Raw genomic sequence first — 24,649 nt, forward strand, 5'->3', positions numbered from 1 at the left:
ATATGACAACAGAGGGTTCTTCTTAAAAGTTGGATACTTTCTGGGAAGCTGCAGTAGTTAAACTGCTAACTTACACCGTTATTGCTAATAATGCAATAATGACCCAGCTCAAAGTAGTGCCGTTTGAACTAACGTTAACCTGGCTAGAATAAAGTTGATAAGCGATCCCATCCTGTCATCGGGTAGACCCACTGCCCGGATCGTTAATCACTGATGTCCCATCAATAGTCAAACTGTAAAATCATCTAGCATCTGGTCTGTCCTCCTTCTAACGTTAAGTTAATCTGATTAGGTTATTAGGGACACCAGGCGCTGTAGTGAAGACATTAACGTTACCATAACACAGGCTACAAAGGCCAGTAGCACCCAAAACTAAGTTACTAGCTAACACATAACGTTAGCGAGCACAAAACAGCACATTAGAGGTTACTATGTTTCTGTGCTCTTGGTTTCGTAGAGCCATTTTCCTCCTACATGCGTAACGACACGTCTCAATTCTTTGCCAGCTGGTTGGTTGGCTATGCTAGGTGGCTAATGGCTTAGTACAACGAGCACGGCTAACCTTAGCTGGCTAGCACGATAGCTCTATTTATCAGTTATTACTTATGCAGGCTAGCGGGAGCTAGCTGGCCAATTGACACACACACACACACATACACACATACCTGTAATGACAACGACAAAGACGTAACTTCGCTGTTTTGCCAAGTTAATGGCATCAGGAATTGAGCCTTCAAACCAAAGCATGTTTCAGAGCTGTGCTTGTTATCTGTAGTGACGCTGTTAACCATTCAGAACATGGGGCACTGCACTGATCAGCCGGTACTACCCACCACGGCTGGGACACCTCACAAACAACAAGACGGTCACATGACCGTTGTCGTCATGACTCTTTTTTAAAGCAACTTTATTGATAACGCAGAAGATACGTACAAATTGGATTTGGGGAGAAGTTTGCCTAGAGCGCGTTTCTGCCAGAAAGAGATTTGTTGGTTACGGTGAGGGTAAGAGTGGTTTGGGTTGAAATGAACATCAATAGATGTATGCCAGAGAGAGCTCCAGTACACAGACAGCTGTACCGAAGTGTTGTCTCAGCTTCAGCTTGTAACATAGCCATAAATGTTTTTTTCCTTATTCATCTAATTTTACTTGTCAGGCTACCAAATTCCATATTCACAAATGTAAATTTACAGACAAACATCATTATTTGTATTTATGAAGGAGATGGATGCAATATCTTCAACAAGTGAACATTTGTCACATCCACTCGCATCTTTATTTTAATTTTAATTTATATTAGCCTAGCCTACAGATTTTTTTTTTTTTTTTACTATTTCCGTTTGGTAGACTAATGTTTTAAGTTTCTTCAGTGCACCATTTGAATAGGCCTATGTGTTATTCTGTTCAGATTTGTATCCGCTCACACTGTATCTTAAAAAGCTCAAAATAAAGTTTATGAAAAAAAACAACAACTCATTACATAGCTGATAATAAGAAACAAGGCTGTTAGTCACAGATGTCCACAGATTTGTTGTCCCTCCGCCCTCTTTGGTTGAAGCGCCAATAGAGACTAAACAACTGCGTCATCTTCGATCCAGCTGTAACTTTCACTTTCACTTCACGGCACTTGGACCGGAAAATAAACCATCAGCGACATATAGAACAGCTAGTAAACGGCTTATGGTCAGGACAGACTCTTTCTGACTGCATTTACCTGTCTTCTTTATTAACTGAGTTTCGTTTTCGTCCGTCAGGTCATGGCTGACATCTGCAATAACCGCCCGATAAATGGCAAGGTAAGGATTAGCCTACTGAAGCTTTGAAAAGTGTGGTGGTTACTGATCGCGGAAGGACTGAGTGATCCAGTAGCCTAACTATAACAGCTGTTTCTTATTTTCAGATGGACGGTGGTGCGGAGGAGGAAGGAAGTGATTTAGAAGTGGCCAAGATGGAGCTCGAGAAATGGAAGGTAAGTAGTCATATCATGTCAACAGCTGACTGTTTCCTCAACAAAACTGTACAAGTCCCAGACGATCGAGTTCACCTTAAGTGTTTTATTTAAGCCCTGAAGTGAGTTGAGGCTAAACTCTGCATACACAGGTTTTCTCAGGGCAAAGTCTCAGATCATAACCTGGAAAAATAATTTGAGGTGTAGGCCTATACATTTCTGTTCAAAAAGCGGGGTAAATAACATACAGGTCTACTTTAGTATGTAGCCTACTCAGACCTTTCACCACCAGTGACACCAAGGACACTAAATATTGTTTATTTATTTTAATAAGGTAGGCCACTACATTTTACAGTAGGCCTTCCATATAAATAACAAATGTGATATGTTGAGTCCATATTGGCGCTTCAACCAAAGAGGGTGGAGGGACAGCAAATCTGTAGACATCTCTGACTGATAGCTATGTTTCTCATCATCAGCTGTGTTGATTTGTTTAATTAACTTTATTTTGAGCTTTTAAGATACAGTGTGAACAGAAACACATCTGAACAGAATAATGCACATACAAACGGTCCACTGAAAAAACTAAAAGCAGCACCAAACAGAAAAAGGCAATAAAAGTAAGACAAATGTAATATAAATTAAAATTAAAATTAAAATAAAGACGCAAGTGGATGTGACCAAAGGCTTACTTGAGAATGTTGAAGACAGTGCATTTATTTATCGTTTTGAAAGCTTTTTTGTTTTGTTAGGAAGAAATCGTTAACAAGTATTGGTCCATCTCCTTCATAAATACAAAAAAAACTTTTGTTTGTAAATTTACATTTGTGAATGTGATATTTGATGAGAAGAAAAATTTAGGGATGCACGATAATATTGGTATGTCATCGGTATAGGCTTTAAAATGAACTATCAGAATAAGCCAACATGCCTTTTCTTAATTTGCACAATGAATGAATATTACATACATTGAAAAGTATTGGATTTCATGTCTTTTCTTCATGTCATTTGATTAATAAGGAAAACATCATTAATCTTATTCTTTCTGTAATCTTTATTACAGTAATTATAGTACCCAAATATAATATTTCTATAGTAAATAGTAAAAAATAAATAGTAAAATGTTGTCAGCTATAGATTTAGCAATATGTTTTCACAGCACATATGTAGAATTACAGGACCAAAATAAATGGGAATACATTTTGGGATATAATTCACAAAAAGAGAAATTTACATCAGTGTCACCCTTTAACTTCTTTAAGACATGTTTTGCTGGATAAAATCCGTGTATTGCTTTAAATGACATCCTTTACCTTGATTTATTAGGAGAAACTTCTGTGTTAAGGACCAAACTTTCATCCAGTCGATATCACTAACAAAATGACTCCAATGAAATGTTGCTGCAGGAATACAAAACCACATTATCCTGAAACAAAGCCCTTATTTTGGACTTCATACCTTCATTAAAAGAAAAACCGACTTTACCTAGTGGAGACTGAATTGGCTCAGAGAGTGACACTGTCAAAGGTGAAGAGAAGTGAGATAGTGTCAAAAACAATTGAAAACTCTCTTGGGGTCATTGGTATATTGTATCTGGCGAGAAATTGTGAATAGTTGTATGGAAGCCCTTCTTTATAAAACAACTGACGTACTAACAAAATACCACTGTTGAACCGCTTATCATAAAATAATGACTTGTTCTTATATAAAATATTGCAGTTGTTATATGTGTATGTATATGTAATATAACATGGCTGCGGAGAGAAATTGTGCTTGTAAATCAGTGCCCAAGCCAGGAGATCCTGTTGATGAAAACTAGAAAGCTTAAAAAGGGATATTTTACATATAGTTACAGAGCACATTGAATTTAAGACCACCTAAATGCAAAAGGACATGATGAGAGATAAAATTCCAAAAAGTAGAAGAATTTTGTAGATACTGTTTGATGCAGTTTATTTTAAATGTGTTATTGAGGGAGCTGGAGTTTATAAAACTTAGCCCACCATTGTTGTTTGTATTGAGAATCACAGATTTTTGCATGTGGGTTTTATTTTTTCCATAAGAGGCTGCTTAGTACCCTATCAATAAATTCACATATTGAATTATCAAAATATAGTGACTGAGCAGCATAGGTCAGACAAGACATACCTTCTGCCTTAGTGAGCAGAACTCTGCCCTTCAGAGACAGGTCCCTTTGCAACCAGTGACTGAGAATCTTTTGGGTCTTTTCAGTAACTGGTTCAAAGTAAAACCTCCTCTAGATGTCATATCTGAAGTAATTTGGACCCCAAAATATATAATAGAGTTTCTCACTGAAATATTAGAGACTGGAGTCACTGAACATTTATTCACTGGTAATAAGTCACACATTTTAAGATTAAGGAAGAGCCCAGGTGCCTTTCAAGAAGGACTGGATAGTGCTGATTGCCACTGAAATTTGGGAAGCCTCCTGTAGAAGGAGCTTTAGCTGACTAATAACTATTTCTTTGTTGGCAATAGAGATGTGTATTGGGTTAACTGGCAGGCCTGTTGTTGAGTGAGCTGTAGATACTGAGCTTGTGTTTTGAACTGGTGTTTTGATACATATGCTTTTTGGCTCAGGTCTCAGTAGGAAAAAGTCTTCATGTTGGTTCAATGGTTGCTGACAGACAGCTGCTCTCATGTATGCAAGCCTACAACCCCATCAAATCTAAGTGTCTTGTGATTTTGTTTGTTTGTGAAAATTTAAATCAAATTGAATATTAAATAGTGTCAGTACTTTCAATGAATTCATCACGTTGTGGGAAATGTGTTTGTGGGAAATCCCCTCTCCCTCCAACCCACCTCTACCTGGCTCTCTGCTTCCTGGATGGGTGGAGCCACAGAGTCTGTACAGGCAGCCGGCTCACCTGTGGCAAATCCTGTAGAGAACAAAGAGCTGGCAAGCCTCATGTGGGTGCCTCATCCCTCTTATAGCTTGAGCTATGTGTATAAAATTTAAGTTCCCCTTTGTTTAAAGACTGACGCAGAGATCAAAAATTCGCTGATGGTATGCCACTGTTGGTTCAGCGGCATAGGCCCATCCCTGGAGTGGCATGCTGTGAGTGGAGTGGCATGCTGTTTGTGGAATGGTGGTATGCTGTGAGTGCTCTACCGACACATACCATTTCCTACTGGCAGATGCAGCTTAAAGTGATAAGCCATTTTTTGGACTAATGCATATACAAAAATAAATGCATAGTTTTATGACAGTCAGTCAAAGTATTGATGATGAATAATAAATTATATGTCAAACGTATGCCTGGTTTTTGTCCACTGCATGGATTTTCACAAATATTATCAGTAGCATATTAGTTACTTTGCTCTATATTTCTGTTATTGATTAATCAGACTGGCTTTGATTGCAGGGCTTAGTTAGCTCAGGATAACTCTGAAATTAATTTTGGGCAGATCGCATAGACTTTTGTTACAGGGGCAATGATAGAAGTGTATGAAACTCATTTACTGTCATCCAAAACCATAGAACATATCCCAACAACAGTACTGATGAGAGAAAATGATACATTCCCTTATTTACAGTGCTAGGTTGCGCTACATTGTGAATAAAGACAGATAATTGTCATAAAAGTAGCTCATATTTATTTTTGCATATGCTTTAGTCCAAAAAATGGCTTATCACTTTCAAGGTGCATCTGCTGTTAGGAAATGGTGTATCGATAGAACACTCGTGACATACAACTCCAGGGATCAACTTATGCCACTGAACCAACAATGGCATACCATTAGTCACTGATATTTGTGCTGCTGGGTTTAAATGCAATCATAGTAGCTTTAGTAGTTTATCTACTAATACTACTGATTTACTACTGTGTATTTACGGTACTGATAAGGTTCATTAGTGGAAAGTTACTTCATCATGCCTAAATTTACACCGTGATTATGTTAGTTAAAGGTATACTGTGCAGGACTGTTGGTTACTGTTGGTAAACATGCGCACCAATGAAAGTGAAAGTTAAAACCAACCCAAGATTCACTCTGCTTTGGCATCTTGGCTTGCTATTTTTGTGTTTTTTTCAGTGCTGTGTCTCTTGGATACCTGCTGCTTACAGTCTGGCACCTGGTCGTTTCCTTATTGTAAAGCCCCGCCCTCACCTGAGCACTGTGGGGTACGCGCCCATAAACATCCCAAACACAGAAAATAGGAAGAAAAGGAGAAAATCCAGGCAGAGGGCTGAGTCTCTGCAGATAAATACACCACCAAAGTATAAAACTATTTCAGAAAATACATATAGAATAAAACTATACACATAAAAAAAATGTCATGTGTCTGAATAGTTTTGTTCAAAACCAATATTACAAACATTGCAACATTTGTTAAGTGTTATGTAACTCTGTGGTTTAGGGGTTACTGTTCAATTCTAAAACTGTTCAGAACTGTTAATTTCAATGCCTGATCATGGCTGTGCAAACGCAAAATTGCAAAAAAAAATGCAACATAATTAAAAGCTGCAATAATACAATGATAACGTCCTAATGTCCTCAAACAAGTACTTCCTCATTTACTCTGCCTTATCTGGTTACAATTGCTAAAACTGTCAAATTTTATGTTATATCAAACTTAATATGTTATTGAGCATAAGTAAACAAGCTACAACCATAAAATTTAATCAGGTTCTGTACCTTGTCAAATTTTGTGTTGGGTTAAGCTGCAGACTGACCTGGCAGAGCTGGCTGTCATCTTGTTTTACATGGATTATTATGTTGTGCTTTTGCAACCATGACGTTGCACAAAAAAAGTTTCCACAAATGAGGACAACAGGTGTAAGTTAAGCAAAATTAAGTGTAAGGTGCGACAAACCTTATATGTAATATCTTCATATGAGGGGATTATAAGGTCTCAGGAGTAAAGTTGTGAAGTTAAATGGCTTGTGTTGGACGATGCTTGCTTATTGAAATTGAGAATTATTATCATCACATACATTTCTTGATTTTCTCCTCACTTTTCGACTCTCCCTTCATGTATGCCAGCTAGCTGAAATTATGTTTGACAAGAGTTTGAATCAGTCAGGTTTAAAAACACCAAATAGGTTTGGCAAGATGTGTCCTTGAAAAGTAATGGAAAAGTTTTGAAATGTTGTCCATGAAAATGTGTGGGAACGCTGCACTATGCTGGAATAAAAGGTTGGACTGGAACCCTGGCTTTTGCTCCTGTGTCTGAACAGACAAGCTACTGAGTTGTTAATGGTCCTTGACTCAGACTATCCTAAGACAGAAATCAGTATTCATTCAACCAAATATTCTTCAGTGTTTCCTATGTGCAAGTCACCACTCAATTTATTTTGTTTTGTTCTTAAATTCAGTGATTTTTTTTTATCTCTTTCATCCCTCTGGTTTATTTAGCTAGCTTAAGATATCTGTCTCTCAGATTTCTGCCTCCACAATATACTTAAGGTGTATGGAATTTAGTTTGATGTGTTTACAGTATAAAAATGCATTTAAAAATCCAACAGCAACTTTCTATAAATGGCACCCCTGCTAATGTGGTAATCCGCCACATCTGAAACTGGAACTATTGTCTCCTGTTAGAAACAGCCTCTATGCAAACTGTCCACAGGTCTCTCATAGTCTCTCTGTGTCTTTAAGACTCAAGCAGAGAAAGCTGATGATGTCAAAGCCAGGCTGATACTGGAAAAACTGGAAGAAGATGAAGCCAAGACAAAGGCCCAGCAGGAGATGATGGCTTGTGTTAAAAAGCAAGAGAAGTGTCAGAATGAATTCACTCAGGGCATGGACGAAGTGCAGGTACAGATACTGTCATCTCTGTAACATCTGCATGCTGCTGAGAGAAGACCGTAATAAACAACTCTCAACATTTTTTCACTTGATCATTTCACACAGGAGGAAATCCTGAAGCTTGGTAAGCGCAGACAGGATTTGCTGGACAAAGTAAAGAGATGTCAAGCTGATTTAGAGGCCAAGAGGGTTGAGTCCACCCAACTGAAGCAGAAATTTAAGGTGGGAATGAAGAAAGTCTAAAGAACTGTCTACCAGCTCAAACTGGTCTTCCCTAACTACACCAGCATGTCACTGTATCCATTTAAACATACTGATTAGTAACAGTGCATCCTATTAATATAACAATACATTGACATACCCAGCAAGAAAACTATAGCATGAATAAAAAGATAGAACATAACATTTATTAAGAAACGGATATAACTGTTCTGTAATTCAGTGTGTTGTGTTCTTCCACCTGTCCAGATCTACGCCCAGATTCCAGACACAGAAGTGAAGTTCAGCCATCAGAATAAAGAGGAGGGGGATGATGACAGTCAGCCAATCACAGGAGTGTTTGCCATCAGCCAGAGACCCACTGTGCTTCTGCAGGGAGGACAGGCACTCATCACCTTTGAAGAAGAGAAAGGTACACATGACTTTATCCACTCCTCTGTGTAACAGACTGGAATATGATAAGTAACTGACTTTTTATTTGTATTTTGTTACGACCGGCCTAGGGGAACCGGTACATAGCATGAAAGGATGCTCCCCTCTTTCCCCACTCCCAAGGATGACCAATGCCACACAGCTGCAGTCCAACAAAAGATCATTTATTTAACATTCAACAAGAAAGGTAGCAATAAGCTTCAGGGTGGGCGTGGCCCAAAACAACAAACAAAACAATCTATTCTCCAAAACTAACTTACCTACCCAAAAGTAAATAAAATAAAAATACAGGTCACTCACCTGACTCCCTATAAATAAACAGGAGAAAAAAGGATGAACAAAAAGGGCTACCCACCCCTACAGCTACCTGGACTGCTGGACTAATATCACAATTAACTCATTTCTAACACAGCACAATGAAGCATGGTGCAGTTGGGAGTAGGGCCAAGAGAAGAGGAAAAACAGCTCAAGCAGCGGCCATTTTATACCAGCTCCACCAATCTCCAACCACCAATCAGCAGCCAGCACCTGGAGAGAGAGAAACACACTAAGGGTGGCAGCACCACCCTCAAGCAGGGAGGAACAAAATAAATGACTGTCATGTGGAGACAGGCTCGCAACAAGACCAAGTTTCCCCGAAGAAACAGAGCCAAGTGACAGTGAAAATTTTCCTCTCGAACTTGTGACAGAAAAGCCCGAAAAGAAACAGAATTTATTTTGAGGCCCAAATACTCTGTATTCTGAGTGGGAGACAAGATGCTCTTTGCGTGATTTACACTGAAGCCCAGGCTGGAGAGCCTGCTTAACAGCGCCTTGTGTGTCTCTCTCCGCTTCCACTGCTCGCACAGAGGAGAAAATCGTCCAAATATGCGAACACTCTGATACCCACGCATAGGGTTTAGAGCTGCTTCCACACACTTGCTGAAGACCCTTGGGACGAGTGACAGCCCGAACGGCAGGGTCTGATACTCGTAGGCTACGCCCTAGAAAGTGAACCTGAGATATTTTCTGTGTGCTGGATATACACTTATGTGAAAATAAGCATCCTGCAGATCTACTGATGTGAACCAGTAGTTTGGTCCAATCAAGTGGAAGAGAACATTGTGTGTGAGTAGGCTGACCAAACATCCTCTTTTGCCCAGACATGTCCACTTTTGACGTCCTGTCCGGGGCATCCGGGGGGTGTTTATAAATTGATGATAATGTCCAGTTTTCCTTGTGTGTGTGTGTGTGTGTGTTAGAGTGTGGCACGGACCGCATATTTCTGTCAGAAACCGAACCGAGCCCGACATTATGTAATGACTAAAGCACTGAGTTTGTGTCACACAGTTGTTATGGTTACAAGCTATTTAACAAGCCGGGCGTGCACTGTGGGTGCTCCGCGGAGAGGGAGACCTCGGTGTTTGAGACGGGAGCGGGCGGCGGGAGGCAGGGCCACAGCCAATGTGTGTGTGTTGTGTTCAGGTGTTGTCACGTAAATAACAGTCCCCAAGCAATAAACAAGACAGACAATAGGATTTTATTTATATTTACACTACATTTTCACTGAAAGCTGACCGAATCCGACCCGAGCCCGAATACAATTTATAGATTTTTGACCGAACCCACCAATAACCACCATTCCTAAGTTGACCGCCTCTTCTTCCTGTCCGGCGGGCAAGAGGAGCGGTTATGCCTCATAGCGGGGATGGCTGCAGCAGTAGCAAAACTTTTTGCCCCACTGTTTCTGACTCTGACCACCGCGCTGGTGAGGCGGCAGCTGCTCAGGTGTCTGGAAACGGGGACCTTTGAATCTCCCGCTGCGAGCTGGCGATGGTAGGCGAGGTGCTGCTTTACGGGGAAAGCAGAGATCGAAAGCCTCCCCCTGCTTCTTTCTCAGGTTGCTAGCCTGCTGCATAGAGGTTACAGCCTCCCCAAATAAACCCTTTGCCCATGACTGGTCAAATGGGGAATCCATTATGACCTGCTTATCTTGGTCCAGCAGGCTGGAGAGATTTAGCCACAGCGATCTCTCCCCCGCCACGGCCAGGCCCATGATGCAACCACAGGTGACCCATCTCCTGGAATAGCTCCGCCTGATACGCTGTTAGCAGGGTGACCACATTTAAGTTTTTCACCAGCTGAGCTGCTGACCTGTACACTTTCTGGTACATGGAGACGGTGAAGTGCTCCAATTTTCCCAGGAGAGTGGGTCCGGCCAAGGCGAGAGTGGACTGGCGGCTGGGATGAAGATGATAAGCCACCGATTGCTCCACCACCGTGGGATTTGCGAGCCCCAGAGCCTCGCTGTTGGCAATATCTAGGTCAGAGTAACCCTTGACGGGGACCCTGTGACGGAACGGTTTGTCTCAGTATCTCCTCATCTCCTTCATGCTCGCTGGGACATATAAATCTCTCTCTTCCCCCTTGTCATCCATCGATGCAGGCCAGTCTATGGCCAGCCTGGCCACCACTCGTCTACACACCTCATGTAGATCTACTTCATGCGGGGCAGAGGAAGGCTGCGCCTCCCCGCTGAGGGAGCTGCTGGGCCACGACTGAGCAGAGGAAGGATGGCATCTTCATCATCCTCCTCATTCTCGTTGCCGAGGAGATCGAGATTAAGCTCATCCTCTTCGTTCTCACTGCCACAGTCCTCTGAGTTGAGGAGTTGGCTGAATAGAGGGGGAAACTCTGTCCTCCATCCTCTTTCCCCAGCTACCGCTAGCTGCAGCGGGCTTCTCTCTGGGCTTCACCGCAGTGTAGGAGAGGCAAGGATCGGCTTTTGAAGTTGCCGACACTCTCAAACGGGTCATGCTTTAGGCTTGTGTTGCAGCCAGTGGCACAGGGAACATTTCCCTTGAAGAGGGAAGAATGGATTCAGTTATATTCCAGCAAATTCTGTAAGCAAACATCACACCATCTGTAAAAAAGTTCTACAATAGGACAATGATCCTAAATACACCTCCAAATCCCCTATGGACTACCTCCAGAGGTGCAGGCTGAAGGTTTTGACATGGCCCCCACAGTCCCCTGACCTGAACATCATTAAAAATCTGTGGATAGACCTCAAAAGAGCAGTGCATGCAAGACAGGCTAAGAATCTTACAGAACTAGAAGCCTTTTGCAGGAAGGATTGGTGAAAATCCCCCAAACAAGACTCTTCGCTGGATATAAAAAAGTGTTTAGAAGCTGTGATACTTGCCAAGAGGGGTGCTACTTAGTACTGACCATGCAGGGTGCCCAAACTTTTGCATCAGGCCCTTTTCCTTTATTTAGTTACAACTGTAAGAGACTTAACATATTGAAGAAATTTGCATCTACTTCTTCTGCAGTACATATTATGTAAAGAACTATGTATGTGTTATGTGTTTTGTGTTTCCAGTGGCCTCGCAGATCCTGAAGATTGCCAAGTGTACTGTGTCTTGTGAGAACATGACTTTGGATGTGAAACCAAAAAGAATAACCATGGATCCTGCTGTAAAGTTTGAGGTACATTTTGATATAGTGACAGTGCTTTTTCATTTTCAGTATGGCTACATAATACACACACACACACACACACACACACACACACACACACACACACACACACACACAAGTGGTTGAATATGTTTCAGCTAGACAGCCGTAGCCGTTGCAGGCAGGACTCATCCTGTTTGAAGAGGAGAAAGCTCCATGACTTACTGTGATAGGCTGTAATGTAAAGTAGCTGACGTCTTCATCTGAGGTAGTTCAGGTGCAGTAGCCAGGATGAGCCAATCCAGGCAGCACCTATGGTAGAGATAAAATAGCCCATAACAGGGCATGCACAGGCTTACATAGAACCACATGATGATGATGATGATGATGATAATGATGATACTCTCATTACAGATCAAGTCTGAAATGTTTCTTGCCTCACACCAGCTCCATTTGCAATATCAAAAGGACAAACATTTAAGAAAGAAAACAAAGAGCTAAACATTTGGACAGACAGAACTTTACACAAATGTCTAGTAGGATAAAATAATGACGTTTTATATTCAAAAGGTCAAAGGTCAACTTCACTGTGACATTATAATGTTCTGCATAAAACACTTTTCAGGCCATGATTCAATGTCATATCTCAGGAACAGAAGGGGAGATATTTGGTTGAGTTGGTGACACTAATCTTGTGTGTCCACCTTGAAACTGTGCCAACTGTATAGATCTTGATGCTCTTGATAGATGTGATCCTGATAGATGTTTGTGACGCATTTTTAAAGACATGGATGTCTTGTACACGGAGTCATACAACCACTGGGCGGTAATACTAGTTTTACTATGGTTAACAATATAAATGTTATGACAGTCGGTGAACTATCCCTGGTTTCTTTGTGTTAATCTCAAGGGCACTGTTATCGCTTCACTGTATCATTTAGTTTATGCTGTGTTGGTGCAGCCCAGGCCTGCCCACGTCACCTATCAGAGATATTAAAGCTGTACCATCTGAGTACTGTAGAATGTATTGATTTGGTATGAATGTACGACAGATAAATCACATTATTGATCATATCAAATTCCGCTCATGTGTAGCAATCATGCTGCAGTAATTGACTGTACTTCCAGATCTGACAGTTGTTGCACATCAACAAGAGACAAACAGAATTCAACTAAAAAGCAACATCATTGAACCCCTGGAAATTTGCATTTCCATTTCCACATAAAATCTGTCAGAAATGACAGTGTTATGGGTAAATGACTTCATTGCACAAGTTTGACCTTCTTGCTCCCATCATTTGCCTTCTTTTAATCAGTATGTTTCCTGACTTATGTGGCTCACAGCAGATCCAGTCCGATGTGTCAGTATTTTTTTTTTTATCTATTTATAGCAGTAAATCAGTGATCAGAATAATTGCCAAATTTACATGACTTAAATTCAATCACTGATCTTTTTGCTTTTTCAGCATCCGGGAAGACTTTTATGCTCCATTGCTTTCATAGTGGACATGTACAGCACATGTCCTAACCAGCTCTTCATCAGATCTTATTTAGTGGGAATTTGATGAAGTCAACTAAGCTAACACTGGATTCAGTTTCATTTTCCACAAGAAACTGACTACATGAAGTCAGAGGACACCTCAACTAATTTGCCAGTATCAATACTGACATACAGAACAATGATGCTGTATGTGTCATACTGTTATTCAGCTACATATTGTACATATGGTCTATTCACTTTGCATTGATAAGTATTTTTTTTTCGGGGCGCCTTCATCGATGTAGGTCCACCTTGATGTTTCCAGAAAGGAGCTCAAGCTTTCCAATGTCCCCCCCTCCATGCCAGAGGAGAGAATAAAGGACCGACTGGAAATGAGTTTCTCCAGGCCCAGCAGAGGAGGGGGAGAGGTGGAGAGTGTGGAGTACGAAAAGAACACTGGGACAGGACAGATCACCTTCCTTCTCCCTGGAGGTACAACTCTGGGCCACATTTACTAAAATAACGGTGCAGTTCTCAGTGAATTTGCAGCCACAGTTTGTGTGTATTTAGCACCTGATTAGGCTCATTAAATAAACAGCTCCTGGACTAAGCCAGGGATTAACTCCTCAGGGCTCAGTAGGGAAAGTTCAGCAGTGGGATTTGTCTGAGGTCACCAAGCACATAAGGAAGTGACCATTCCAAAACATCTACTTCTTCTGCAGATCAACTTCAATCAAGGTAACAGTTATTCATAAAATGACTTTGATTATTAAAATATGTGAGTAAAATTGTAATAATTAAATAACAGTCAAGCATAGTTAGAATAGAAATGATAAAATAGGGAAAGGGGTGCAAAATATAACCTTTATTTAACTAGGAAGCCACATTAAGACTGAAACCTCTTTTGCAATTGAGATAAAGCCAAGACAGGATCCAACACAAGCAGGACAACAACAGCAAATCACCACAACAACAATAGCTATGTCAAAATACATGACATAATAAAGTGCATTAACAAGGCAGCAATATTCAAGCAATATAGCATTAGAGTTTGTTCCTTAATTGAAGTAGCTGCAGCAAGCCATTACCAGTTCCTTAATTCTAAATTTTAAATCATTTAAAGAGAAAAGGTTTTGGAGATAAGGGTCTCATTCCAGGGACAAGGACCATAGGAGAAGAGACTTATGGCAAGAGGCAAGACATTTTAAACTGAAACCATTTGTGTGACCTGAGACCATAACTGCTATGTAAAGATAGAAACATACAGTACGGGCCAAAAGTTTGGACACACCTTCTCATTCAATGCGTTTTCTTTATTTTCATGACTATTTACATTGTAGATTCTCACTGAAGGCATCAAAACTATGAATGAACACATGTGGAGTTATGTACTTAACAAAAAAAGGAAGAATCGAGATGGTTTGGGGTGAGCTGGACCGCAGAGTGAAGGCAAAGGGGCCAACATGTGCTAAACACCTCTGGGAACTCCTTCAAGACTGTTGGAAAACCACTTCAGGTGACTACCTCTTGAAGCTCATGGAGAGAATGCCAAGAGTGTGCAAAGCAGTAATCAGAGCAAAGGGTGGCTATTTTGAAGGAACTAGAATATAAAACATGTTTTCAGTTATTTCACCTTTTTTTGTTAAGTACATAACTCCACATGTGTTCATTCATAGTTTTGATGCCTTCAGTGAGAATCTACAATGTAAATAGTCATGAAAATAAAGAAAACGCATTGAATGAGAAGGCGTGTCCAAACTTTTGGCCTGTACTGTACGTAAGTCGGACATTTACCTGAGATGATCTTATAGACTAGGATGTACCTGTGTTGTAACTTATGCAAAGTAATAGATGGTCATCCTACCATGCTGTATAAGGTACAATGATGGGTCCTGAAGCTAGATTTAGTCATACACCTCAGGGCTGAGTGATACAGGGGGTCAAGCTTGGACTAGGTGGACAAATATCTAAGACAAATATGTAAGTAGTATCGCCGAAATGAGTCAGAAATGGGCCAGCAACTAAGCTTTTTCGTGATGTCATAGAAAAAACAGGACTTTAGCCTGTGCAGAAAGTGAATTTCAGTTTCTTTGTGACATAGTCCATATGGTGTTTAAAACTGAGACTTTTGTCGAACCAAATTTCCAGGTATTTATAATTATCCACACATTGAATGAGGACACCATCGAGAGTATTTATGGACAAGGTTGGAACCTTTGTATGAAAAAATATACATCTAAGACTTCTAAAGTGATGCAAAGGGAGAGGGTTAGAAATTCAGCTCAGAGTGCAGCAGGTAACACCAAAAACACATCAAGCAGCAGCGAAGTGCAGCTCGCTGCAATAAATTTAGCATAGCATTAGTTCAGGCAGGATAAAATGTCAAGCTCAACTCACATCCCAGCTACATCAGCTGATCTCAAGCAGCCCAATCAACTGATGGATCAGCTGATTGATGGAGGGCAGTCAGCTGATAGATCACGAGTCCTTTCTATCCAACCAATTGGCAAATCTCAATCAGGGCACCCTATTTAAACTGCTTTAGCCTGCCTACTGTTGCTTCTTCCTCTGCAAGCCGCTTTGCAACCCACCTCCACCCCAGCACCTTCTTTTCATGTTGTGTCTGACATATCAGTGTTTTTTCTGTTCTTCATTGATGCTTGCTCTGTTTGCTCCCCGGGGGTCTTTGCTGCTGCTTTCTCTGCCATAGGCTTTCCATGTAGGTGCATGAAAGGTCAGGGAAGTTTGCTCTCTCTTCCATAGGCTTTCCTCATATGTGCGTGGAAGGGCAGAGAGGTGTGCTCTCTCTCCACCTTAGGCTTTCCACGTAGTCACATGGAAGGGTGGAGAGGTGTGCTCTCTCTGCCTTAGGCATTCCATGTAGGCACATGGAAGAGCAGAGAGGTGTGCTCTCTCTACCTTAGGTTCTTCATGTAGGAACATGGAAGGGCAGAGAGGTGTGCTCTCTCTACCTTAGGTTCTTCATGTAGGCACATGGAAGAGCAGAGAGGTATGCTCTCTCTACCTTAGGTTCTTCATGTAGGCACATGGAAGAGCAGAGAGGTGTGCTCTCTCTACCTTAGGTTCTTCATGTAGGAACATGGAAGGGCAGAGAGGTGTGCTCTCTCCCCTTTAGGCTTTCTGCGTTGGTCCTAGAAAAGGCAGAGAGGTCCCAGAACAGAGCCATGTTGCCAAATATAATGCAAATGGAAATAAAGGTTTCTTTGACTAAAGTGGTCCTGACTGAATTACATTTTTCTGCAGCCAGGAGGTGTGTTTATGTGTTTTAGGCAGAAATAAATTATTCTTAACATGGTCAACATGTCACAGAAGTCACAGGACTCCGTTCACTGGCTGCAGGTATTCTCTGGCCACAAGGCTCAGAGCAGCAGCAGCTTACACAGACTGGGCTGTCACTCTCCTGGGTGTGTTTTGGGTGTAAGGGTGGAGATAGAGTGGTCACAGTAACACTGAGGTGAATGCAGCCAAACCAAAACTGTTAACATCTTATCAAATGAAGGAAGGAGTGCAGTAGCAGAGTGTACTGATTTCACAGTTCACTGATCACCTGCTGTTCATTTGCAGTTAGATCAGATATTATGTTGATTGATTCTTCCAATTTCTGTAAAATAAAGGAACAGTCATGTTTCTTTTACCACGACAATCTTCATTGTGGCTGGTGTAAATACCCTCAGCACTATGTTCATGCCTGATCTTCAAAGATAGAGAATTTTCCCTGTGAAACCAACCATCTTAAATCATGTGACCTTAGTAACTCCAGCAGAGTGAATAATTAGGCACCTATTTTTGGTGCCATCCTGGTGGTGAGACTTATCATTTGGCAGACGTGTGTCTGCTGGAGGATGAGCGGGGAGGTCTGGGCACTGGCCACATGGAGGGAAGCCAAGCACTTGGTTCTTTGAACACTTTGAACACAAGTTTTGGTCAGATACAGAAATCTTACAATGTTGTGTATTTCTCAAGGTGTAAGCTGTGTTAGATGTGGAAGATGCAGAATTGTCAGATCTGAAGAAACCCAATCGATCTATTAATGCTAAATTGTGTGTGTGTGTGTGTGTGTGTGTGTGTGTGTGTGTGTGTAGTTGCTGAGAGGCTGGCACTGAGAGGAAGTTACCATGTGGATCTGGACTCTGAAGTGAACGTGCAGGTTGGACCCATTTACAAATACGAGCTGCGCAAGTTTCAGGTAAGATACAGTTGTTGTGTCATTCAGTCATTCGTAAATAATGCTCTCCACCACAACCAGCATACAGCCTGCACTCTTCCCCTGCCCCGTTTTACTCACACAATTGAAAAGTGTCCTCCAATATGCTCAGTAGCACTCACTACACATGGGTGATACCAGTCTTTTTTAATTAGATTTGACATCAGTACTTTTTGTTACAATTTAAACACTGGGGTGCAATGGAGTTTGATTCGATATGATACAGTGGTGTCACAATTTGGTATGTTTTCGATACACCAAAAAAGCGTCAATGCCAGAGAAATGTCCTTGTTTTTTTTTTTTATTTCAAAGGAATGAAAACTAACATAATTTGGGATTTGTTTTTTGTATGAAGCAGGAATTACTGTCTGACTGAAATGGGTTTGTTAAAGTCTGTGTTAAACAAAATCACTGATTTCTTTACTTTATTCATGTTCAAAAATACTGGTTGAAAACGTGAAAAGACTGAACTGTAGAGTGCTGAACTGTTAAGTTAGACTGTTGAATTGTTTTTCATCATATCTGTGTCCAGAATTTTTTGGGTGGCCCTAAAAGCATGCTCGATGACTCACTGGAGCCATCCCTAACATAACCATTCCCTAAAAACTACATCACTACTGACATTAGAGTGCATAGTATCTGTGTTGTTTCTTTTGGCCAATGTATGTGAACAGAGAGTTTGCCACGTCTCTGAGCTCTCTCAGTCTAATAAATATCTAAATAAATATTTCTGTTGAATGTCACAGTCATATTAACACAAGCTAAGCAGCCATTACTAACAGATCTTTCAGTCTTTCTGGTCAAATCAGCTACTTGGCAGTAGTAGCAGCAGTTACTGCTCACTGCTGTGGGTGTTTGCTTTGCACCTTAGCCATGCTGCAGCTCTTGTTCCCTGGTTCAGATGGTGTGTGTGTGTGTGCTGTGACTGTGTGTGTTGCTGGCTTAGGTGCTATATACATGCTGCGTCTTTAACCACCTGGAAAATGCAAGGTTGGGCGCTGGGTGCTACTCTGTGCCGTCTCTCAAGGGTATGGAGGCAGGTTGCGTCTAAAGGTTGCTGAGCGACAATAACTCCCACTATATCACAGCCTACTTACAAGAAATCCTGAGTGTAGAGCCGATCTGCTTCCAGGTGCTGTATTAGGCCAGAAATCCAGATATAAAGCTCTGGCAGCCCTGCACTAAAATGATCAGGTTCTTCTCCATATTTACCACAGACTGATATTTACGGAAGAAGGGAAAGATACCTGTCGGCTGTGATTGCTTGCTCCTCGCCATGACATGCAGTGTGCACTGCTGTGTTCCAAAAGTTGAACTCTGTTTATCTCAGGGCACAGCTGTCACAGTGTGCACGTGTTCCCGAGAGCCTATTTTTCAGGGCACGACATCACTTTGGTGTCTACATTTAAAGGAGCTATATGTAAGAAATCTAAAGCAAATAGTTGTAAAATCCTCCTAATATGTCACAGAGACTAAGGAATAATGTTCATATAACATACTGATCTCACCGACAACAATAGTACGGCCAGAATATTCACATTTAGAAAAAGATTTTACGGTCCGCAAACCATGTTTATGTTTTGAATTTGTGTTTTGGCCTCTTGCGCCACCCACCGCCATCTACCAGTCACGCAGTCAGTAGAGTCTCAGCATCAGTTACAGTTACGACTGAGCTACAGCAGCACGGCAAGCAGCAGTAGCAGTGTCCCAGTACATAGCATGAGCATAGACTGTATAAGAGCATGAGCAGCCAGCTTCTCCTCAGCTGTATCCCAGCAGCAGCATTAGCAGCACAGAAGCCAGACTTGCTCGAACGGTCCACTGGAAAACCGAAGATCAAGGACGCGGCGACGCAGCCCTGCCACGGCAGCCGCCCATGGGCAAACAAATCAGTCTCCAGCGTGCCGCTGTCCAGCAACCTCGAATCTGTAGGGGAGGGGAGGCAGACATGACTCGCGGCAGTGTTTTGAATTTGAGTGCAGTAACCGTTTTGGCCACATTCTTACATAGAGCGCCTTTAAAACATTGAATTTGAGGGTGCAAAAAAAAAAAGAAAAAAGCTAAATGAGAGGCTATAGTTGTGCGTCGCTTTGGGGTGTGTGTGCTGTGCAATTGTAGACTGTGTGTGGTGTTGGCTTAGCTGCTAAAGAGAGTCTGTGGCTGTGCAGTAGCTTGCGCTTCAGCTCAGGGGTCGTGTATGTCACTGTGCCACTGGCTTAACTATGAAGGAGAGTCTGTGGCTGTGCAGTGGCTCGTTCTTTGGCTCAGTGTGTTTCTATCAACCATTCTCTCTCATCTCAAGAAATCTTATGCTAACTAGGACATACTTCACACAAATGTCTGATAGGATAAAATTATGAAGTGATGACTTTATATTCAAAAGGTCAAAGTTCAGCTTGAAAGTGATATCATAATGTTCTGCATTAAACACTTTTTCTGGCCATTACACAATGTCATATGTCAGGAGCAGAGGGGGAGACATTTGGTCAGATACTGAATTGGTCACTCTCATCTTGGGGGTCCACTTTGAAATTGTACTGATTGTATAGGTCTTCTGTGTTGTCAGGGGGACAATGTCCATGGTTTTACAGACATGGATGTAAACTGTAAGAGAAACTTGGAGGCATACAACCGTGGGGCGGTAATTCTAGTTTTTTATCATGAAACTGCTTTATTCTGCATTTTTTGTCTGGTTTAAATCACCAGGTAATATTAACAGTTTAATGTAAAAGAAATACACTGAAGTGTGCATCACTCACCTGTAATATCGGTTTGTCATTGGCATAAAAAACTGAAGCCACACTAAATCCTTTTAGTATCAAATGGTAATTGATCCAATCCAGATGAACAGCTGTGGTCAGCTTGACTTCGTGCCATAAGTATCCATCTATTAATGTCACTCTGAATAAGAAAAAGTGTGTACAGAGTGATGACTAAACTGATATTACTGATTCATTTCAGACATTCTGTGGCGCTCCAAGGCGTACCATCCTCCTGGATGACATCAAGGACAAGGAGGACGAGGAGGACCTGCAGGACCATCTGGAAATCCACTTCCAGAAGCCCAGCAACTATGGTGGTGAGATCGAGAGCATCAAGTACATCTCCAAGGGGAAGACTCTGCAAGCCTTTTTCTCTGAGGACTGACTTACCAGCAGGGGTCAAACCTACATCTGCATGAGCTCCTCCCCATCCTTTGGGAATCTGTCTGTCCTCTGTGATTGTTTGAAGTAGAAAATCATTTGTAATTTGTAATATGGTAGTAGCTATATGAAGAGATTATGAAGTATATTATGGAAATTTTACTTATTTGCTGTCCTGCTGAGAATGACATTAGAAGACATGGTGATATCTTGTCTGCATTCAGTAGAGTGTATGAATTTGATGGTATGTATTCTTATCACATGGTTAGGGTTGTTTTTTTGTGTGCGTGTGGGGAGGCGGGGGTATATTATTCTCCAGAAACACAGAATGACAGTGAGTAAATGAAATGCATCCAATCACATCTGTTAAAAGAATGCATCATACCTAGCAACAGGGTCAACCACACCTCCTCACTGAGGTCAAAGTTTTTGTCTTTTTCTTGCTCAGAGTTCCTCTGAGAAATTTCCTGAATCACTCATGTTTAGGGTAAGTTAGGAGGTCTGTAAGAGTATTCTCAGAATATTCGTGAATACGGCCTCTAATGTTAAATAGCATGACACATTTAATAAGATGGTGCTCACACCAACAAACCTCGTGATAAAAAAGCAGCCCTCTCATTTCTTTCAATGAGGCCAGTAACATCAAGGCAGCAGGGGTGCCAACACAGAGGGCTCTGGGAAATAAAGCCCCGTTTCCACCAAATGCGTTTGGTATAGTATTTTTGGAACCAAAAGTAACCCTTCAGACATGGTACCTAGACCCTAGATCTATTCAGTGTTTCCACAGTACTCTTAAATGTGGGCAGGGATGTTGTCACTCGGTGCTCCGTCCAGCACTCGCTGTATTTCCTCATCACCGGTGACACAGAGGGAAGTCTGCACCTCCTTTATCGTCCACAGAACGGGGTTGCAAGCCAACATTTTCAGAACAAAATAGAACAGGCCAGAGTGGGAGTCTCTCTCGATGGGATATTAAAAATAGTGGGTTTGTGCATTTACTTCTTCTCAGGCAAGTGCAGGGGTTATGTGTTGCCTGAGCCCACAGGAACAACGCTCCACATGGCTCCATGAAGCTCCACGACGCTTTTTTTTCCTCCAAGTGAGGATTAGTATAATATATGCAGTTCACATAATTTGGGTAAAATTAATACATATTTTTAAACACTTGAAGATCCCCTCATTACTAAAAGTGTATGTCATTGAAGAGAGAGAATAGAAACTAATGGAACGGTCAAAGTTGTCACATCAAATTTAAGGTGTGCTGATCAATCAATCAATCAATCAATCAATTTTATTTATAAAGCCCAATATCACAAATCACAATTTGCCTCACAGGGCTTTACAGCATACGACATCCCTCTGTCCTTAAGACCCTCACAGCGGATAAGGAAAAACTCCCCAAAAAAACCCCTTTGACGGGGAAAAAAAACGGTAGAAACCTCAGGAAGAGCAACTGAGGAGGGATCCCTCTTCCAGGACGGACAGACGTGCAATAAATGTCGTACAGAACAGATCAGCATAATAAATTAACAGTAATCCATATGACACAGAGAGAGAGAGAGAGAGAGAGATGCAGGTAATGACAGTAGCTTACAACAACATTAATGAAAGTAATAATATTATAGTTATGGTTCTGGTTACTGCGGTACAATATGTTGAAAGTATGTATTAATACCTGGCAGTATACATGTGTGACAATAATCATATGTGTATAATAACAGAAGAAGTATGACTAATGACTAATGATGGCAGCAGCAGCAGGAGGCATCTGGCAGGACCACGGCAGCAGCACAACCACACACGTCACGCTGTCCAGGCACCGCTGTGATATGAGTTAATCTGAGAGACAGTGGAGCACAAAGGCTCCGGAGAAGAAGCCGAGTTAGTGACATCCAGAATGGCCGAGTTAGCAAGATGCAGTAATAGAATACGAGAGAGAGAGTGAGAGAGACAGAGAGAGAGAGAGAGAGAGAGAGAGAAGGAGAGAAGGGGCCCGGTGTATTATAGGGGGGTCCTCCGGCAGACTAGGCCTAAGTCAGCCTAACTAGGGGCTGGTACAGGGCAAGCCTGAGCCAGCCCTAACTATAAGCTTTATCAAAGAGGAAAGTCTTAAGTCTAGTCTTAAATGTGGAGACGGTGTCTGCCTCCCGGACCGTAACAGGAAGATGATTCCACAGGAGAGGAGCCTGATAGCTAAAGGCTCTGGCTCCTGATCTACTGATGGATTCACATCGTCACCTCATACATTGAGTAATATTACAAGTAAACGTTCCACCTTAAAAGTTGCTGACAGTCGGCCCAGGGAATTTAATAATTTTTTCTCAATCTGCATGCTGCTGCTAGAGGCAGCAAAACATTAATAATATAAAACTCTCCACAGTAAGAAAACAGTGGTCACATAAGCTTCAAAACCAGCCACAACTGAGCGCTGAGCAAGAGTGACCATCCTCTATTGACCAATCAATGGACTGCAGTGTTTCTAACTTTTAGTACCAGATCTGTGTGCTTGGTACCCCACTAGCGTGATGACCAATCATGGGGACAGTAAGGAACTGTTCCATTGGTACCATCCACAACTCTTCATGGTGGAAATGGAAAAAACGTGCGCTGAACTGAACTGAACCAGACTGCTTGATGGAAACGGGGCTGAAGCAGAACCAAACTATACTTCTGCTGCAATTAAACACGTCATCCAGCTAAACACTGCAGTAGCCAATCAGATACATGCAAGCAGATATTCTTGATAGAATACTTTGGAGCATGAACACTGTATTGATCGTTGTAACAAAGATAAAATAGTTGCCTCAGTGATTGTAAAATTCTCTCAGTAGCTATTATGAACTACTGTTCAAGGTGTTGCTACTATTCGGGAATTTCTCACTTCAGTACAGTACCTTGAAAACTATTCATCTTCGATTCCATTTCGATGGCAGGGTTAGAGAAAATGATCATAGAGGGAGTTCAAGATAAATATAACAAGGCTATAACAATTTAAAGTCAGTGTGTATTGATACATTATTATTTTTTGACAACACTACTGTGCAGTGGTTTATCATCAGTTTCAATTTTCAATTTTATTTATAAGCCCAATATCACAAATCACAATTTGCCTCACAGGGCTTTACAGCATACGGCATCCCTCTGTCCTTTGCACCCTCACAGTGCGTAAGGAAAAACTCCCCAAAAAACCCCTTTAACAGGGAAAAAAAAAAAAAAGCATTACTGAGAAGCATTACTTTCACAGATGTGTCAGTTACACTGGACTTGCTGGATCTGCTCCCACTGTCCCCTGTGCTGTTTGAAAGCAGGGCTGTTTTGGGTCTGAATTCCTGCCAACAGTTTTCTAGGCCAAAAGTCAGCATGGTTTAAACTTTTCTCGAACTATCGATCTGTTTCCTGTTTCTCTTCCACACTCTGCTCATTAAAAGTTATAATGCTCAATCAGTTACAGGAATTCTTTTTTTTTTGCAACTAAGACTGTGGATACATCCATATAATAATAATAATAATAATAATAATAATAATAATAAACTTTATTTATATAGCACCTTTCATACAGGGAGGTGTAGCTTTACAACAAAATAAAAACAGACAAATACAAAAAAACAAGTAAAAGCACTTTAAAATCAATCCTAAAAGATACTGGAAGCCAGTGAAGGTTGGCTAAAACTGGGGTGATATGCTCTCTCTTTCTTGTTCTAGTTAACAGCCTTGCAGCAGAGTTCTGAATTAATTGTAATTTGTCAATGGATTGCTTTGGAAGACCGGTGAAGAGAGCATTACAGTAGTCAAGTCTGCTTGAAATGAATGCATGTACCAGTTTTTCGGCATCTTGTTGGGATTGGAATGATCGCACCTTTGAAATATTTCGTAAGTGAAAAAAAGCTGTTTTGGTCACCTTCTTTATGTGAAATTTAAAATTTAGGTCTGAGTCAAGGATAACACCCAGGCAAATTTAACCTGCATAGCCAAACTGCCAAGTTTGGAAA

General features: G+C 41.4%; 3 protein-coding genes across 4 annotated transcripts in view; 1 reads left to right on the forward strand and 2 right to left on the reverse strand.

Annotated features, from left to right (window-relative positions):
- The window catches only part of ubxn4 (UBX domain protein 4), a 49,282-nt gene extending 48,429 nt beyond the window's left edge, over positions 1 to 853 (reverse strand). For both annotated transcript variants that reach the window (XM_049594853.1, XM_049594852.1), the window contains exon 1: positions 666 to 853. In XM_049594853.1, coding sequence (XP_049450810.1) covers positions 666 to 747 — 82 coding nt within the window. In that variant the 5' untranslated portion in view covers positions 748 to 853. The remainder of the gene's footprint in view (positions 1 to 665) is intronic.
- Positions 1 to 24,649, reverse strand: part of LOC125900101 (uncharacterized) — a 549,677-nt gene that overhangs the window by 128,771 nt on the left and 396,257 nt on the right. The window lies entirely within an intron of this gene.
- On the forward strand, positions 1,542 to 23,918 carry nmi (N-myc (and STAT) interactor). Its single transcript, XM_049594873.1, has 9 exons — positions 1,542 to 1,796; positions 1,901 to 1,969; positions 7,571 to 7,729; positions 7,826 to 7,942; positions 8,189 to 8,351; positions 11,736 to 11,842; positions 13,598 to 13,784; positions 17,396 to 17,499; positions 20,479 to 23,918. Exons 1-9 carry the CDS (start codon positions 1,758 to 1,760, stop codon positions 20,662 to 20,664), a joined length of 1,131 nt encoding a protein of 376 aa, XP_049450830.1. The 5' UTR covers positions 1,542 to 1,757; the 3' UTR covers positions 20,665 to 23,918.

This window comes from Epinephelus fuscoguttatus, linkage group LG13 (assembly GCF_011397635.1).
Source record: "Epinephelus fuscoguttatus linkage group LG13, E.fuscoguttatus.final_Chr_v1".
NCBI lineage: Eukaryota > Metazoa > Chordata > Actinopteri > Perciformes > Serranidae > Epinephelus > Epinephelus fuscoguttatus.

Excerpts from the sequence above, each read along its gene's own strand:
- nmi (XM_049594873.1), top strand. The coding sequence starts at position 1,758 with ATGGCTGACATCTGCAATAACCGCCCGATAAATGGCAAG. Across the intron at positions 1,970-7,570 it reads TGGAGCTCGAGAAATGGAAG|ACTCAAGCAGAGAAAGCTGA; the intron begins GTAAGTAGTCAT and ends TGTGTCTTTAAG. Across the intron at positions 8,352-11,735 it reads CACCTTTGAAGAAGAGAAAG|TGGCCTCGCAGATCCTGAAG; the intron begins GTACACATGACT and ends TTGTGTTTCCAG.